This window comes from Canis lupus, chromosome 23, assembly GCF_003254725.2.
Source record: "Canis lupus dingo isolate Sandy chromosome 23, ASM325472v2, whole genome shotgun sequence".
NCBI lineage: Eukaryota > Metazoa > Chordata > Mammalia > Carnivora > Canidae > Canis > Canis lupus.
Genome location: NC_064265.1, coordinates 31,844,902 through 31,864,801, shown reverse-complemented (window position 1 = coordinate 31,864,801; position 19,900 = coordinate 31,844,902). Strand labels below are relative to the sequence as shown.

The 19,900-nt window shown below is 46.5% G+C and overlaps 1 protein-coding gene across 3 annotated transcripts in view; it reads right to left on the bottom strand.

Annotated features, from left to right (window-relative positions):
• Positions 1 to 19,900, bottom strand: part of EPHB1 (EPH receptor B1) — a 474,027-nt gene that overhangs the window by 91,238 nt on the left and 362,889 nt on the right. For all 3 annotated transcript variants that reach the window (XM_035704776.2, XM_035704777.2, XM_025448798.3), the window contains one exon: positions 1,903 to 2,027. In XM_035704776.2, the coding sequence (XP_035560669.1) occupies positions 1,903 to 2,027 (125 nt within the window). The remainder of the gene's footprint in view (positions 1 to 1,902; positions 2,028 to 19,900) is intronic.

Here is a 19,900-nt window from a genome sequence, read left to right as displayed (position 1 = left end):
CCATGGCCACATGGCTGGTTAGCTACAGAGGGCACTGGAAACTAGGGCCCTGCTTCCCAAGGTGGTCACATTCAACATGCTCACTCTTCAACATTACCTCCACGCCGGAGGGATGGAGAGCTCCATCCCTGATGCTCTTCCTATTTCCACTGCCCCACTGGATGATTCCGTCAGGCTCAGCGCCTTCATAGCATTTACAGACTGACAACTCCCAGATGGACTTATCCAACCTGGTCCTCTTTCCTGAACTCCAGACATGGACATCTAGCTGCCTGTTCTATTTGGCCATCTCAGAAGTGTTTTAGACATCGAGCTGAGCTTCTGTCCCTTCCCTTACCCCAAGTAAGCTCTAGCACAGCAAGCCTCCTACTAAGTCAATGATGGCTAGGGACATTCTCCTATTGGGGCAGGACCAAACCCTCCCACATCTGAGGTCCAACCTGCTAGAAATCCTGCTGCTCTGTCTTTAGTTTCTGTATCTAGAATTTACTGTCTTCCTGGCCCTCTCCCATTCCCATCAAGCCACCATCATTCTCATTCTATTGTAATCTAGTAGGCCTGTTTTTAATGGAACAGCTGAATGATCCTCTAAAAATGTAAGTCAGATTTTGTCTCTCCTCTGCTCCTAACCCTGCTACAGATCCTCGTCTCACTCAGTGGGAAAGCTGCAGTTCTAAGGTCCAGCATGATCACCTCTCCTGGTTACCTCTCTCACCTTCTACTACTTTCCCATTGCTTGTACCCCTCCAGTCATGCTGGTCTTTTTCCGGCTCCTAGAGTCACCAGTCATGACCTTGCCTCCGGGCCTTTGCACAGGCAGTTGCCTCTCTCTCCCCTGCTTCACAATAACCTCACTTCTTTCAAGTCTTTACTTGGAACCTACCTACTCCAAGAGGCTTACCTTTACCATTCTATTTAATTCTGCGACCTGCTCCTCGCCCAAACCTGACCCTCCTGATCCCATTTACCATGCTCTGCTTTTTCTGTTTCCCTTTGCATTATTCATTTTCTAACATACTATATGACCTCCCTATTTATTATGTTCATTTTCTGTCTCCTTCTGTTAGAAAGTAAGGCCCATGAGGGCAGGAATCTTTGTGTAGATCATTAATATATCCTAGACTAGTACCTGCCAAATAGCAGGCACTCAATAAATATTTGCTGAACAAATCAATGAATCTGGTGTTTTTACAAAAAATGTGTTGGGTCAGTATTTTCCTGGGATTTTGCAAATGCTATAGTTTAACATGTGCTTCCCCCACAGAGACCAAGGAAATCAACCCCACAGGGCACCTTCTCCCTTCTCTTGGCAGCAAGTGCCCTGCTGCCGGCCCCAGGAACAGTTGCTAAAGAACAGTCCGTAGATAATATACAAATTTCTATTTCTCTTAATTTCCATCTCATCCTTTAAAATTTCCATTTACATGTTTTTAAGCTCAACAAATAGATTAGTGCAGTAGTACTAGCATATGATTTATAAATAAACTTATAGTGGAAGAATATGATCAAAAACTTTGGAAAACACTGGTCCATGAAACCACAAAATCTTTGGAAAGTTCAGGGGACACCTGGCAGTTTTGTGGCATCTACATTAGTGTAGCAAACACACGACTGGGAAAATAGGATCAGTTTTGCCTATAGCAGCGCACTGAGCTGTTGGGACAGCAGGGTGGTATTTTGGAAGAGTCTCTTCTGAGTTGGTACAAAAAGTCTCTGGACTTCGGGGACTTTTGCCAATGAAGACCCAACAAACTCTCCCAAGGAGCCCCTGACCTCCATGGGCAGATCCTTCCCTACCTCAGAACTTCCTCCAGCCTTTCCACTTGTGCCCTCAGCTGGCCTCCCTCCACTGAACAGTAGCTGGCCCTGTGTCTTGGAAGCCTGAAGGCAGAGCTGACTCACCTTCTCATAGTACCGGATCTCATAGTCCAGGATGATGCCGTTGGGCTGCTCTGGCTGTGGCCATGACAAGGTGATGCTTCTCATCGTGGCACTGACTTGGTGCATAATGGGAACAGTGGAAGGGGCTGTGGAGAGAAGAAAAGACAGGGCTGGTGAACAGACCTTTGATTATATGACACATGTCATCTTTCAGAGATAAATGAGAGAAGTGTCTCTGGTTTTGAACCTACCCTTTCTTTCTCACTAGCTGAGCTGCTGTGCAGAACTTCCTGTGGGTTTTGCATAATGAATGGAGTTCAAACACCAAAGGAGAGAAAAGGTGATAATTTAGGACAGGGGAACACGAATGAGGGCAGGGCTGGAATGGACTCAGTGTTTTCTGGGCATGGACAGGTGGAGAAAGGCGTGGCCAAAAAGAGATGGTTGGAGGAATCCCATGAAAACAGTGTGGCCATTTAGGGAGGGTGTGACAACCAGGGCAAGTCTAGGCTTCCAGGACAGTGGGACAGGAGGGACAATGGAATGTTTTTGAACAGAAGGTGGTGAAGGAATCTCAGTCTTGCATTAATGGGCAAAGCCGGTAGAGAAGAGAACCGGGAGACAGGGATGCCAGTGAGAGAGTAGAACTGGTCACTGCAGAATTACTGCAATAGAAAGGAACGTTCTAGCAAACATCTCTCCTGAAACTGCAGTAAGATTTTTCTGCACTTCAAGAGAAAGGGAGGAGGCATCTCTCAAAAAGACATGAACACAGACCAACAACCGAGTTCATTCAGACTTCTGTCAGAGTTTTCCAAATGAGGACATTTGCAATAAAGGGCTCACAAATATAAATGAAGAAATGATACACAAACCAAACATTTGGAAACAGGATAATAATTCCAAAATCCGTGAAGTGATTCCAAAATCTCTGTTTGGAAATAATATTATTTATTTCCCAATTCAATGCTTTTCACACGGTGTAAGTAAAATGAAAACAGTCTGGAAATAACAAATGAGGGTTGTCTTTCTAGGGGAAGAGGCGGGTAATGGATGAAGCTTCAGTCTGCGCTCTGCTCAGGGGCTGTTCAGTTTAGTCCTGGCACTTCTGTAGCTATGAAGGTCGTTTCCTCACATGAACTCCACTTTACACGGGTTTCTCTGGGGACTGTGGCAGAGTGACATTTACTATCCTCACTTTAAGTTAACGGGTCCCCCTCCAGAGCATGGCTATGGGTCTGGGTGTGGGGGTCGATGGGCTCTCTGCTCTCCACTCACTGGGCTTTCAGTGAGCACCGCCTACGCCTACATGCGGGCCCTTAGGCTGGGCGGGGGTGGGGGGCAGTGGGGGAGGGAAGCAGAGCACTTGTGGGGAAGATGCCCACAGTCCCCGGAGCCACAGGATAGCACACAGTGTTAGGAGGGCTTAGAATCAGAGAGTCCACCCAGGACCCCGTACAGTTCCCATTAGGGACCTTGGGGTGGCCCTGAAAATGTGCCTCTCAGAGCTCCCCCGACCCCGGGAGCATAGCTGACTCAGGGCCCTGGGCTGCTGCACTCAGAAACAGAGCGTCTCCCACAGGCTGCTTCCAGCCAACGACTGAGAGCAGTAAGGATGCTCTGAAAGGCCCATTCCTGACTCTTCTGCTGGGCGGCTTTTGCCCAAAGACTTCCCATTAGACTCACCAATGCTTCTTTGTTCAGCACGGCAGCCTAAGAGTCTTCCCATCCAATCCTCCTTCCTGCCTTCTCTCCTTCATTGTGATCTGATGGCTCTCTGAGCTTCCCCTGGCCTCCCCTTCCATTTCCCCAGTCTCTGGCACCTCTAATCCCATCCTGGAGTTTGCTTCAGGGAGGATCTGATTTAATGTAGTCCTGAATTCCCCTATCAAGTATTCTCTGCTGGGCCCTGCTGTGTCCCCAGGGACGGGATGCTCACTGCCTCTAGGAGCTGTGGCTTCATACTTGGGTAGCTCTCACCAATTTGCATGTCTTCCTACCCTTATCTGAAATTTGTCTTCTTCTCAGTTCCACTGACTAAAGTAATAGAGAATGTTCCTTCTTCCACAGAATGGCTTGTCAAATAGCTAAAGAAACTAGTTAGGTCTCCCCTGAGTTTTTCCTGCTGAAAAGAATGGCCAGATGCTATGAGCAATTATCCCATGACATGCTGCCACCTGAGGTGGCTCTTTTCCCAATGGGGCTCATGTTGTCTCTTTAGGCATGTGGCCCAGAGGTAAATCCAATTCTCCCACTGCTGTTGAAGCAGCAAAGATTGGGGTAAAACTAGTATCTCCCATGATTTGTGTGCTATACTTTATTAATGTGACCATTAGCCTTTTTTGCATCAAAAACACATCCCTGACATTCAATTCTGAAATCACCTTCAAATATAACCCCTAGGGTTTTCTCCTGGTGTGCTCCTCCTCTTCTGTTGGTAGAGTTTGCTTGCCTTGGCTACAGGGATTTACATGTATGTTTTTGCCTTTATGGTGTAGCATTGGGCCTATTAATCTGGTAAACTGAAATAATATTTGATCCTGATTCAACCATCAAATGCAACTTCTCTTCCTCCTCCTTCTTCCTTAGCATCACGATCCAGGTCCATTAATTAATTGATCAAACAAATGTTCACTGAGCACCTGCCACATGCCAGTCACCATTCTGGGTTTTAGAGATTCCACAGTGAATGAAACACAGTGTCCTGCCCTCATGGAGTTTATTTTCTAGTGGGGGGATTCAGAGGCCAAATGTAATCAGTCAATCAGAAGTTACATTAAAATATTAAGTAAAACAGAAACAAATGGAGCAGAGGAGAAGGGACAGAGAAGGCCAGAGTGCAGGGGCTGGCTGGGAGAAGGCTATAGTTCTAAATCACTGGGTTAGCAAGGCCTTGCCCAAGAAGTGGATGCAGAAGCATGGGGTGTAAGGAGGGGAGGAAGCCATGTGGACACCTGGGAGAAGAGCATTTGAGAGGGAAAGGCCAGGGCAACAGTTCTAACCTGGGAGCAGTCTGGTGTTCCAGACGAGCAGCAAAGAGCCACAGGAACTGGAGCAGAGATGAGGTCACAGGCAGACTTCCACCCTGAGTGACATGGAGAGCCACGGGAGGGTGATGAGCAGAGGAGTGACATAATCTGACTTGCACGTTAACAACATCACCCTCTGCTGCACTGCAAATAGAGTGCAGGACCCATGCCAAAGTGGAAAGCTCTATCTTAACACTCTTGTGATGATCCAGCTGCGAGACTGTGGCTACTTGGACTAGGTTTGGAGTGGTGGAGGTGGTGAGAATGGGGGTGGTCGGATTCTGAATAGATTGAGCACTTCTCACCGGATGTGGGATGGGGAAGAAACACAAGAGCCCAGATGACATCAAGGCTTTTGGCCTGAGCAACTGGAAGAGTGGGGCTGCCATGAACTGAGATGCCTCAAGAAATAGTAGAGCGGTCTGAGAAGGCAAACATGTGTATGAGAGGTCCAGACTGGAGACATCAGTTTAGAGCCATCAGTATTTCAAAGATAAGGGGAGCTGCAGAACAGATAGAGATCCTCAAGGGAATGAGAAGAGAATATTTGGTCTAAGACTCCGGGGATGAGGAGAAACAGCCAAATGGCAGGAGAAGGCAAGGCCAATGAGATGGTAGGAAGCAGGGGAGTGTGATTACCTAGAAGTCAAGAGGCAATGAGTGTCCCCAGGAGGAGAGAATGTGTGAAACGCTGCTGCTAAATTATGTAAAAGGAAACCAGGAACTGAACTCAGAGTTAGCAAAAGGCTGAATGGTTAAGCGGGGATGGCTCATGGCTGGCATTCCTGACCTCATGTGCACTGTGCAGAGCCAGGGAGAGGAGGAAGGTCAGGCAGTTTCTGGAGTCAGGCCAGATCACGAGGGGATCCTGGTGGGCCCACCAACACAGGCAATCCGGGGAAGCCTACTTCCCCCACCCCTGCCACACTTGCTGCCCAGCTTGCTCCATGCTGCCCTCCAGCCTATAGGGAAACATGATTTACAGGTTGCCAACCATGTCAATGCTATATAGGTTTACATGATCCTCCTTTGCCTCGAATGCTAAAGCACCATGGATTAAAAATTGGAAAGATCAACCCTAACGGTCTGAGGATTTTGGTGGACTTGGTTATTTTCTTTGCCTCTAATCCTTGGAAAGCCATCGTTCAAGACTCAACATATTTGACAAACATTGTGCCAGGCCCCTGCTCTAATCACAGAGGACAGAAGAATGAGTGAAAAAAAGCCACAGCCCTGCCCTGAAGATCTCTGGCATCCAGTTGAGGTTACATGGTGAAGAGTCAATCACAGAGCACGGTGATCCAGAAGCAATCCAGAGCCAAATCCGAGAGAAACACCCCAGTTACACAGATGGCAAAGACCCTCCAGCAACCAATCAGTACGTGAATCTGGAGGGAAGCTGCCAGAGGGTAATGGTCACCACTTGCCCACACTGCTCAGATTTGTGGTGATGACAGATATTTACAGGCCCCCTTGAAGGCTGTTTATTCTCACACAGGTCACTCTAAATGTCTTGTTTTAATTGAGATGAGATTTAGCACATGGGAGAGAGTAAAAGAGTATTACTCTTGCTCCCCGAAAATCAAGGTTAACTTATATTTGGTGCTCTGACATTGGTGATCACCCAAGGTGACCATTTTTTTTTCTTTCTCCAAGTGCAAATGCCACCTCTAAATCTGGTGTTTTAAATGTTACGAAACCTTCCAACAAAACAGAAAATTAAAAATGAGCTCAGATATCCACACAAACACCACCTTCTAGCAAAACTAAGACAGATTAAAGAGGGATGGGAAGATTAATTCAATGCAGCAGCCCCCATAAACCCTGACTATGCTGGTTCAACGGTAAGTCCTGGCCAGTTGTCTTTTCTCCATACACTTGCATCCTCAATTCAAGGAATAGTTTCACCGAATGCTTGAAAGAATCTCTCCCTTGCAAGAAGGCTTTTGACTAAATTAAACATTCTACAGAGAGAAGAAAATGAAAATAAAGAGTTCACAAAATTATTAAAATTTAGCAAAGAAATAAATATGGGCGTTCCTTTAGAAAAAGTAAGAATAAAGAATTAACTTAGGGGCTATTTGGAAAAAAAGGTACTAAAGGTTCAAAAAGGATGTGTTTGTCCTAATGAGGAGATGCCCCAAAGCCCCAAATATAATCAAAATTGCTCCATATTCCTTCTTAGAAAAATAAAGAGGCTGGACTTGATAAGTTGGGATGTAAAAAAAAGAATGTGGAGGTAGTGCAGTGTCCTGTCAAGCATTGAGAAAGAATCCGCTGGGTTTGAAAAGAACCAGAACCCAGAGTGTCTGATAAGAGAGGCTACTGCTAATAATAAGAGGCCCTTTAAATGTGTAGAAGCAGCAAGAGACTTAACCTCCACTGGTCAAGGGGCTCAGGGATGGAAAAAATGCAAAGACAGGCTGAGTCAGTGAGTCAGTCTCTTTTTCACCAAGGAAGACTTTGGGGAGATCATACTCCCAAATTGCTTTTGAAGCAGGCGGATCCAAGATAGTATATCACACACAGCAGAGAAAGTGTACAGAATGTTCTCGCCTGAGCTGACAAACGAGATGTGGATAAATTGCCAGGACAGGATGGCCCCGGCTGCCAGTTATGAAAGAACTTACAGGTGAGACGGGGCAAACCTGGGCTCAAACTCAGGGCTGAGCCTGGCCAGACACCAGCCAGCCCTCCATCTGTAAGGACGGCTCCAAAGGAGATCACAGTGCTTGTGGTCTGGGAGGGTGGCGTGACTCTATCTCAGGAGTTAACCCCAAATCTGGAACCTTGAGTCTTCACGTGTGGAAGCCTTGCTGCCAAATCTCAGGTTCACCTGGATCATGTATTTTATGTTTATGACATTCCTTGATCCTTTAATTTAGTTACCAACTCAGGCATATTCAAAGTTTTCCTCTTATTTTGTTTTCCTTATTTATTTATTTTAAAAGATTGTATTTATTTATTTGACAGAGAGAGAGAGAGAAAAGGGCGCAAGCAGGGGGAGTGGCAGGCAGAGGGACAGGGAGAAGCAGACTCCCCACTGAGCAGGGTGCCCAACGTGGGGCTCAATCCCAGGACCCCAGGATCATGACCTGAGCCGAAGGCTGACACTGAACCAACTGAGCCACCCAGGTGCCCCTTGTTTTCCTTATTTAATAAGGGCATTCCACCCCCCCCCAACAATTAAGCATCTCAAATCCCAAAATATGAGAATGAGTTGATGCTTCTTTTCTAGGACAATTACTGAGTTCTAGCATGTTATCTTTGCTTATTAAAAATTGCCTCCTAATGTCTTAATTGATTTTTGTGTCAAAATAATTCTTTCAACAGCTTTAGCCATAATCCATCTGGGGATATAATAAATGATATAACAGTCTACTGTATTAAAATATTTTATTTAAGACATCAAAAGTACTTAACGTAGTTTGAAAAAAAATAATAGCAACACACAGACGTTCAAAATTAAGCTGATCTACTAGAGGAAAAGGCCTTGAGAGTTTATAAAAATATGAAAGTTGGATTTCAAGTTTTTGGCAGATTTCATCTAAAGGGAAAACAATGCTGCTCTGCAAGTAGAAATTGTGCCAGAGACAGCCTTGTTCTGAGGCCACCTCTCACCCACCTTAGAAGCTGGGGTGCAGGTCACAGCTGAGTCCCTCTCACCTTGGCTCAGGTGACAGCCCTAGTAAGTATCCTGGAAGATAAATGACCTCTCCACTTAGGGGGACTTTCACATGTAAGCTTTCCAAAGAGGTTCAGAAGAAGGCCCATCTGTACTCCTCATGATAACTCCTGCTGGGCGGGTGGGGGGAATATATACCCTGGCCCTTCCATGTGGTTCGGGGGAAGGGGAGGTCCTCACAGCGACCCCTCAGAGAGATGCTGCTGCCCCAGCCTGAACAGTGTGCCTCTGCGGCTTAGTAATCTCTTCTGCCTTTCTGGGCATTGCCTTTTCTAGGACAGATATCCATCAGTTGATGGACATTTGGGTTGTTTACACATTTTGGCTGTCATGAATAATGCTGCTAGGAACATTCATGTACAAGTTTTTGTGTGGACTTAGGTTTGCATTTTTCTTGGGCGTATATCTAATTGTAAAATTGTTAGATCATATGGTAATGCTAACCTCTTCTGTTCTTTCTAGAATAGCATTTCCCAGCCAAATTATTCTTGGACTAACCATCTGCAATCTGTAGACCACAGACCCCAGTTATGGGGAAAACAAGGCAGTGTGAGGAGTAGTCAGGATCCTAGGGCTCTACAGATGCTGTAGGGAGATGTGGTTCCTAGTCTGACATCTGCTTACTGTGTGACCTTGGACTGAGGTCACTTAACTTCTCTGGGCTTCAAATGCATCAACTGTAAAACAGGAGTATTAATCCTATGTTACATATTTTTCAAATGTTCTGTGCATGTGCCTGTACGGCCCATGGCTCCTTCCACCTGAGTCTAGTCTGCCAGTCTCAGCAACCACCTCGTAGTCTCCTTCTGGGTCCACTACTCTTTATAAATCCAAAGCAATGCCTGGGCATAGTTCCTGATGTAAATGTGAAAAGCATGACCCAGTCATGGGCATTTATCAGATAAATATCTTTGAGGTGATAAATACACACGTCCACCCAGTCAAGATGGAAGGGATGGAGAAGAATGAGCTTGGAGAAGAGGAAGGTTAACAACAGGGTTCCCTAGAGGCTGGTGTGATAGATGCTCCAGAAGACAGATGATTTCCTGGGACATCTCAAGATGACTTAAAGTATTTCTGGGAAGTAATCTAGGATGTAAACAATAGGTTTCTTGTCCTTGAGGACAAGGAGACCTCGAGACCCTGAGGAGGGGATGAGCCATGGGCTGCCCATCTGATAGTGTGACTCAGGCCCAGGTGTCATGGATGCTTTTTTCACTCTGTCCCTACCTTTCTCCTGGTCTTGTCACCTGTATCTCCTTACACCTAATATCCTTTCCCACCTCCATTGTACACTTCAGGGCCTCTTCACTTCAAATTACACTGTGGCTGGATTACTCCTCCAAAGCTAGAGTCACCCATATTCCTCTGATGCTCAAAAATCTTCAATTGGTGGGGCAGGGGGCTCCTGAGTGACTCAGTCATGTAAGTGTGTGACTCATGATTTCAGTTCAGGACATGATCTCAGGGTCATGAGATCGAGCCCCTAGTCAGGCTCCACCCTCAGCAAGGAGTCTGCTTAAGATTCTCTCTCCTTGCCCCTCCCCCTCCTCACACTCACTCTCCTACTAAAATAAATCAATACATCTTTTTTTTTTTTTTTAATCTTCAATGGCTTCCCAATGGAAAAAGTTCTAATGTCCCCTCCAACATTTAACAATGAGGCAGCTACTGGCCAGCCCAGGCTGCCCCCACATTGTCCCCTAGAGGAGCCTGTTGCTTTCTTCTAGCTGCTGCACACACCGTGTCCCAGCAGAGCCCGGCTTTGGGGATCTCCGACATGTCTCTTCACAACCCAGCAGTCTTCAGAGGCACAGACCAGGCCACATGCTGCCCTGCCTTAGCCCTGCTTGACCACACCCTGCAGAGCACCCCTTCCTTCCTCCCCCCCAACTCAAAGCCCTTATTTTAGTAACTCTCACCGTCTGTAATTGCTACCTTGGGACCGTGCACTGTGGTCTAACTTTCCAGGTGCTCATGTCTGCTCTCCATCACTGGAATAATAAACTCTTTAGGGCATAAGTCATGTCTTTAGCCTCTTCCCACTGTGTTAGCACATAATAGATGTTCCATATAAGTTTGCCCTTACTGTAATGATTGTAGGCTCTTCTCTAATGACACTGGAAGTAAAAGGGTCAGCAAATCATGTACCGGGACCTAACATGGATGTCGCCCTCCAGGGGGAAAGAGGAGCCAAGGGTGTGGACAGCCTTCTGTGAAGCAGGTGGAGTGCAGCATTTGGGAGCCTGTACCGGGGGAGGAATACAGAGTGGGTCTGAATATAGCAGTTCTGGGGACTCAGGGCAGGAGTGCTTTTACATGGCACAGAGGCAGAAGCCAGGAGGCTGAGGCCATCCTCACCTCACTGGGAAGTTTCAGCTGAAATGCTAGTCTAACTTCAGTAGCTTTCTAGTTTTCCTTCTTTTTTAAGAGCTGTGGAATCCTTCCTCCCCAAAAAATTTTCCTTGAAGCATTAAAAGCGAAACAGAACAATTCAGGGCTGCTCTGGGTAAATCAGAAGCAGGAGTCCTAGAGCCCTGAAACTAGTCCATTACCTATGTTCCCGGCCTAGACTCTGGAGGGCTCACAGGGAGATCCAAAAATTCTGGGCAGGCTCCAGAAGTCCCCTTGAGGCCTCAGATGAAACTATGGGGGCTCCTAAAAGGCATGGGTGATGAGATTGGGAATGAGGAGTTGGGGGCAGCAGGTTATCTTGTTCCTTACATGAAACATATTCTCAGGAAAAAAAAAAATCTAGATTTAAATGTCAGCTAAAGACTTCAGGCCCACCAGTACTGAAGACAAAGAAGAGCAGTTTGCACACAGATGAATTGTGCAAACGATGAATTGTGTTTCCTCTGACATTTCTATTCTAGGGGATAACTTTGTCGAGAAGGTATTGCTTAGATAACAGGTTCTCCCTCTGATGATGAAAACTCATTTCGTTGCACAAATATGCTTGAATTTTACATTAGGAAGCCTGACTCATTAAATATTTTTGGTGCAGTAACACTTCTGGCCAAAGTAGATTAAACAAATAAGCAATTAGTTTGGAGACTGGATATGAATACAAAAACAGAATTAATTATTTTCTAATTGTTTTCTCCTATTTTGAACATTGGCTTCTTGGCTTTTGCTCTGGACTTGCCTTGAGATGACCCTGACACCCCCTTCCAATCTCCCTCTTTACCTTGGAGTCAACTAAGGACAAAGGACTGCTTTGTGGGGGTGGCATCATTTTAATCTGTTGTAGAATATTGCCTGAGTCTCACCATGGGCTCAATGAAGTGGGAGTGGGAGAGACAGTGAGGGCTTTAGGCTTGTGTGGTTGAGTCCGCCCTGTACCCCAGACAGATGCTTCCTTCTTGGGTCTATCCACGAAGGGCCTGGTTCCAAACCAAGGGCAAGGGTATGACAACTGGGGGTTATAGGTTGGGGGCTGCTCTGGGGATGTAGGTTTACACCTGAGGCTCTCATTTGTGATATTAACTCTGCGTGGAAGGGTTCTTCATTGGGATCGAATGACCCTGCTACTTCTCAAAATGTGATCCCAGTCCAGCATCAGCTGGGAACTGGCAAGAAATGCAGAATCTTGAGCCCTACTTTAGACTTATGGGATCAGAAACTCTGGGAGGTAGGGCTCAGCAATCTGTGTTTAAACAAGTCCTCCAGTTTTCCAGAGTGGCTGCACCAGTTCACATTCCCACCAACAGTGCAATGAGGGTTCCTTTTCTCCGCATCCTCTCCAACATTTGTTGTTTCCTGCCTTGTTAATTTTCCCCATTCTCACTGGTGTGAGGTGGTATCTCATTGTGGTTTTGATTTGTATTTCCCTGATGGCAAGTGATGCAGAGCATTTTCTCATATGCATGTTGGCCATGTCTATGTCTTCCTCTGTGAGATTTCTGTTCATGTCTTTTGCCCATTTCATGATTGGATTGTTTGTTTCTTTGGTGTTGAGTTTAATAAGTTCTTTATAGATCTTGGAAACTAGCCCTTTATCTGATACGTCATTTGCAAATATCTTCTCCCATTCTGTAGGTTGTCTTTGAGTTTTGTTGACTGTATCCTTTGCTGTGCAAAAGCTTCTTATCTTGATGAAGTCCCAATAGTTCATTTTTGCTTTTGTTTCTTTTGCCTTCGTGGATGTATCTTGCAAGAAGTTACTATGGCCGAGTTCAAAAAGGGTGTTGCCTGTGTTCTCCTCTAGGATTTTGACGGAATCTTGTCTCACATTTAGATCTTTCATCCATTTTGAGTTTATCTTTGTGTATGGTGCAAGAGAGTGGTCTAGTTTCATTCTTCTGCATGTGGATGTCCAATTTTCCCAGCACCATTTATTGAAGAGACTGTCTTTCTTCCAATGGATAGTCTTTCCTCCTTTATCGAATATTAGTTGACCATAAAGTTCAGGGTCCACTTCTGGATTCTCTATTCTGTTCCACTGATCTATGTGTCTGTTTTTGTGCCAGTACCACACTGTCTTGATGACCACAGCTTTGTAGTACAACCTGAAATCTGGCATTGTGATGCCCCCAGATATGGTTTTCTTTTTTAAAATTCCCTGGCTATTCGGGGTCTTTTCTGATTCCACACAAATCTTAAAATAATTTGTTCTAACTCTCTGAAGAAAGTCCATGGTATTTTGATAGGGATTGCATTAAACGTGTATATTGCCCTGGGTAACATTGACATTTTCACAATATTAATTCTGCCAATCCATGAGCATGGAATGTTTTTCCATCTCTTTGTGTCTTCCTCAATTTCTTTCAGAAGTGGAGGTTCCTCAAACAGTTAAAAATATACCTGCCCTACGACCCAGCAATTGCACTGTTGGGGATTTACCCCAAAGATACAAATGCAATGAAACGCCGGGACACCTGCACCCCGATGTTTATAGCAGCAATGGCCACGATAGCCAAACTGTGGAAGGAGCCTCGGTGTCCAACGAAAGATGAATGGATAAAGAAGATGTGGTTTATGTATACAATGGAATATTACTCAGCTATTAGAAATGACAAATACCCACCATTTGCTTCAACGTGGATGGAACTGGAGGGTATTATGCTGAGTGAAGTAAGTCAGTCGGAGAAGGACAAACATTATATGTTCTCATTCATTTGGGGAATATAAATAATAGTGAAAGGGAATATAAGGGAAGGGAGAAGAAATGTGTGGGTAATATCAGAAAGGGAGACAGAACGTAAAGACTGCTAACTCTGGGAAACGAACTAGGGGTGGTAGAAGGGGAGGAGGGCGGGGGGTGGGAGTGAATGGGTGACGGGCACTGGGGGTTATGTTAGTAAATTGAACACCACTAAAAAATAAATTTAAAAAAAATAAAAAAAAAAATAAATAAATCTTTAAAAAAATAAAAAAATAAAAAAAATAAAAAAATAAACAAGTCCTCCAGGGCAGCCCGGGTGGCTCAGCGGTTTAGCGCCGCCTTCAGCCCAGACCCGGGATTGAGTCCCACGTCGGGCTCCCTGCATGGAGCCTGCTTCTCCTTCTGCCTGTGTCTCTGCTTCTCTCTCTCTCTCTCTTTGTGTGTGTGTGTGTGTGTGTCTCATGAATAAATAAATAAAATCTTAAAAAAAAAAGAGAGAGACTTTTTAAACAAGCCCTCCAGGGTATCTAATACACACTCAAATTTGGGAACTATTTGTCTAGAGATCAGAATATAAAATTTTGAGAGGACATATGAGGTCACTTCAGTTTTCTGCCAATTCTCACAATTTATGGATCTGAGCACTGAAGGCTAGATAGAGAGTGACTTCCCTAAGTCCTCAGCAGGTGAGAGCAGAGCCAGAAATGATGGCATTGCCCATCTCTCCCCTCCTCCTCCACTCAGGCCCCAGCACTGAGGATGCCCAGCACAGGGGAGGACAGCTCCTCAGGGAGATCGAGGGTCTCCAGAGAGGTGGAAGTGTGCAGAGGTCTGTGCCAGAGGAAGGAAGCATCTAGCTCGTGGGATCCTGGGGGCCCTCCTAGGTCATCCTGCTTGACTCTTCCCTGCTGGGGTAACCAGGAGGCGCACCAGGAAATGGCCCTTTATTGTGGAAAGAATGGTGAGTGCTATGGCCCTGTAGCAGTAGGAGGCTCTGAAGGGATATGAGGGGCATTTGTCAGGTGATGCCTTGTCCCAGGGCAAGGAGGCTGAGGACAGACCCATTAGCCGTGCCTCCTGCAGACCCGTTAGCCTTTCCCAATGTGAGACAAGCATGATGGCAGCTCCAGTTTGTTGAATGTTTGATCACAGAAGGCGGTTCACAGAAACCCTGACATTGACGAGGCCACGGGAGAGAGCAAAGGATACCCTGCAGCAGATTGTGTGCCCATCACAACTGGCTCTCACTCACACATGCCCAGTAGGGCGCCCCTCACATCTGGGCAACCTACTGCCACCACCCACAGACTGACAGTGCCACCACTGACACTGGGCAGGGTTGCTGTGCCTGCAGTCTCTGTGACTATCCTCTGTGATCCGGAGATGGAAGTCTCCCAGCTGTAGGACCCAGAGGTCCAGAACCCCTCATCCTGCAGGCAGGTTTCCACCCTTCAATGCCCAGCTGCGAGCCCCTCTCTGTATGCCACCATCCCCATAAAGGTATGGGTCTCCCTCCCCTGGACTATGACTGCTGGGGACACCTCTGCCCTGCAGCCCTCTAAAGTGTGGCAGTTTACAGCTTCATGCCCAGCATACCTCATGGTCGGGAAGTGGGCTATGTCCCTATTCCCAGTCACCACTTCCACACCATTGCTCACCATCTCCTACACCCTCTGTTAAAGTGTGTCTCAGCTGGGCTGCCAGTCTCCAAGCTTGAGATCACTGTGTTCTCCCTCCTACCACCAGTCCCGACTCACCGAACACTTGAGCTTTTGTCTTCTCCACTGCCAGGATTTGCCCTTCGGTGGGTGACTCCCATGTCCCCCCAGAACAGTGTACTTTCTGTGCCCTGGCCCCACCACTCTTACGCACCTGCCCATTCTTGTGGCACACTTGGATTCAGCCTCACCTGCTCCATTTTCAAAGCTGCAAACTCAGGTCTTCTCCTTCCTCTCAGCAACCTCTGATGAGCCACCAGTAACTTTGGTTGGCTCATCCGGCCCTCTCGGACTTGACTTCCACCCTAAGCATTATCTCTCTTCCTTATTTGCATCCCTCATTATCCACCCCAGTTCCATCTTTGCAATAACACAACTGGCAATACTCCTGAACCCTCCAGCATGAGTCTCCTTTATCTTTTCTGAGCACATAGCCAGCAAAACTCATCCCAAGAGAGATCCTTGATTAACTTCCTGTAGGGTCAGCCATGCAGTGCTGAGAAAGTCACATACCAGGGCAGATGGACAGCCTTGTAAACACATGATCATCAGCTTCCTAGGAGCCCTCAACGCTTTCTGGAAATGAGCGATTTCTCTGCTCAATCCCATCTCCCATTCTCTGCAATAGCACTGCCAAACTTGCCACGATCCTCAAACCTTTGACCCCAATACTTCTCCATTCACCCTCAGCTTATCTTCAGCCAAGCTTATCTCTCACATCGTGGAGAAAATGTCCAACTGCATAACTAGTGCTGGGCTTGGGAACTCAAATCTCCACAAATCACACATGTGCAGAACTGAGCCCCCCTCCCCTGGTCGTTGTCCCTGAGCACTTCTGGGAGCCCCTGGCATGTCTATGTATTTGCAATCCATGTGCTCAGTCTCCTGCTTTGTTTTCTCTGTTCTCCATGTCAGGTGCCTGTGAAACACCCCCTGGGAAAGCTGCTCACTTAGCCAAATTTCCAGTCCCCTTTCTGAGGACGTGTGGTCATGTTCAGTGCAACCCCCACAAGCCCTGAGTGCCCTCCCTTCCTGTAGAACTGTGGCACCTCATCACCGAGTCTCAAGGCTGCCTATTGTGCTCAAACTTCACCTGGTTCCTGCTGCAAAACAGCCTTCCTTGCCCTTGCTGTCCTTGTCCTGGGCCCTCACTCTCTTCTGTGAGGCATCGGATAAGCCAACAGACACCAGGAGGTCCTGTCCCTATCCAGCCCCCTGCGCACCCACCTCCTCACAAGCTTCCCTCCCCACATGCAAACCTGCTGCCTACAAACAAATGCCAGCTGGCTGCTTTATGAGGCATCACAAAACCATGAACATTATGTAAAGCCAGTCAGGACATCTCAGAACAGAGGACACTGTGCTGACATACAGGGGTTAGTGGAAGAGTGAGACCTGGTCTTCTCCCTCAGGAGCTGTAAAGTCTATCAGGAGAAATATGGCCTATGCTCATGAAAAACTAATGCACATTCAAGAACTCACTGTGTCATCTTTATGACTAGTACAGTTCAAAGAAGGACAATACACATATCAGGATTTTCTATGGGGCAGATATGCTCACAGAGGGTCCTTGTTCCCCTGAGCTCTTCTGGATGGATAAAGCATTTGCTTTGTTCTGAAAGAAAAGAGAAAGGAAGGGAAGAGAAGGGAAGAGACAAGAAGAAAAGAAAGGAAAAGAAAAGGAAAAAAAAGAAAAGAGATGAGAAGAAAGAGACGAGACAAGACAAAAGCACACACATTTTGAAATCCTAGGGCTCCATTCTTTCGCTGATGTCCTGCAGCCCAGGTCTCAGAAGGCAACTCATCCCAAGGCCTGAGGGGTGGCAAAAAGTCTCCCTTGAACTGGAAAATATTTGTGGTCTGCTGTTGCCTTTATTTACCCAGAACATTTAATGTGCCTTTTTTCTCCATCTTTCACATCCGCTTAGAGAAGATGTTAATTTTCTGAAATTAAACACTTAGCTTGATTACTGTTTTGTTAATTGCGGCATTCAAAAACCCCTGGTGCTCCTGCCTGTTTAACATGGCTGGTGCTGTGAAAATGATAGGCACGGAGTTGGCATGCCGGTGGACAGACAGCGCGTCGGAACGCCAGCCCAACCACCCCCGCAAGGCTTGCTCCGGCAGCTGGCTCCTGGCCTGAAGGGCAGGGGCAGCCTGGGTCACAGTGGGGTGTCTCCCACAGGGCCACGTTTAGGGGAGGACAGTGCCCCCAGGAAGTTCCACGTCTCAGCAACATCTGGAAGAGTGTAAGGGCTTAACTCCCATCGCAGCGCCCGCCCAAAGATGCTTGAGGAAGCAAGGGCCACAGCTCAAGCTGCACCATTTGCTGATGCCTGAGATGAGTCTAAGAAAGACTGAGGCATTCATTCATACATCTACTTGATAATTTATTAATCCATTCAATAAACATTAATTGGCTTCTATTATTTCAGGCATCTAGCGAGACACTGGGGAACAATAGCCAATAAGATGAATACAGGGATGCTGTCCGGAAGATTATAGTTGGGGCTCACGGAGCTGACATTTGCTGGAGGAGTGGAGGGCAGGCACATCACCAGGACTCCTCCTCCCTCCCATCTCCTTTGCCAAGGCCACAGGGCGAATAGCAACTATCTCATAATCCAACTAGAAGTTCCCTCAGTGAGGTTCCCTCTATGAGGAGGGTTATTGCAATCTCATTTGGACTTGGAACAGGGTAAGAACTTGCTACAATCTCACTGCCAGCAGTCTGTCCCATTTTCATATAACAAACTACAGACTTGGAGCGCCCAGCCCCAGGTAGAATAAAATGAGCAAATGAGCGCCCAGCCCCATGGGGCCCTCCAGTCATCCCAGCAGGGATGCAGGGCAGGGTGCTTCTCGGCTGTTCCCCAGAAGTTAGCATCACCAGACACTGCTCAGGACCAGAAACTCAGAGAACCACCACATGCAACCACTGCTCAGTACAGCGGGTGATATCTGTCCACGAGAAGTCCCAATAGGTCAGTCAGTGAGCAATGGAATCGCCCACTCAACACTCACCTTTCAGCAGCAGCCGCTACATACTGAAATGCTCTCTGTCAGGTACCTGTGGCTGCAGCTGAACTTTTGCAAAGAGGAGGCTGGCATCACAGTGGGTCGTGGACCAAGAGCTCCCCTGAAGGGCCCTCTGTGTTGCTGACCAGCTAGTTGTCTGCTCCCTTGTGCCTTGTCTGGGCCTCTGACCCCAGTCTCGGTGAGTGCCATGGACTAGAATGTGAGCTCCACAAAGCACAGATTGTCATCTCTGTTATTTGCACCCATGTTCCTGATGCTTAGAGCCGTGCATGACACCCAGAAAGCCTCAATAAATATTTGTTGAGAAAGTGAATGAGGACATCTGGGTGGCTTGGTGGTTGAGTGTCTGCCTTTGGCTCAGGCCGTGATCCCAGGGTACTGGGATTGAGTCCTGCATCGGATTCCCCACGGAGAACCTACTTCTCCCTCTGCCTATATCTCTGCCTCTCTCTCTGTGCCTCTCATGAATAAATAAATTTTAAATACCTAAAAAAAAAAAAAAAAAGGAGAGAGAGAGAGAGAAAAAAAAAGTGAATGAATGGGAGCCCCTAGAAGCAGGAACCAATGAGTCAGCCTGTGGAAGGCAGTCACGAAGACTGTGTTGAATGAATGAATACATTTCCAAAGGTAAAGTGCTTAAATAAATAAACCCCTTAGAGTACGAGTCTCACCATGCTCCTCTGAATGGATCAAGTCTGCTGGCATCATCCTAGGATCATTCCCAACCTTTTTCCTTTTAGGAGCCACAGAGGAGAAAGACACCCGGTCAGCCAGCTATCACCACACCCCAGCCAAACATTTATGTCCTAACTCATATGTAGGGATGAGAGGATCCTGGCAAGTATTTACCAAGGTTCCTGTGCCTAGCATGGTATGGTCCCTCCCTCACGAAGCTGGGTAGGTGAGAGAGTCTGATTTCCCATAGAGCTCACCGTCTCTTGGAGAGCCTCAAGACTGCCGAGGGGTGGAAGCCAAGGCTTTGATCAAGAGCTGCACTATCTGCTGACGCACTCAGTTCAACAGACAACACACCACTGTTTGCAAAAATGGCCTAGAACTCTTCGAGACCACTTAAATTTTCTTCTCATTGTCAGGGCTTAAGAAACAATAAAAACAACCTTTTTAGAATCAACAATGGGCTGAAAGCAATGAAATGCTCTGTGAAATTGAATTAAGAAAGGTGAAAATTTCGTTTACTTAAGGTTTCTAAACTTTTCTTTATTAATTTCAATGAAAGTTTTCTTTAAAGTCATTCCAGTCTTTTTAAAGTTCTGACTCAATCTTTTCTCTACTTTGGAGCAAATTTCGCCTACTAATTTCCAATGAGACCAGCCCCTAAAAATGAACTGGTTTCAGCATATGGATCTTAACACTCTAAATTTTTACAGGCAGCACTGTAATATTGTTTTAATATTTAATTTTGAGATTTACATAATATCTT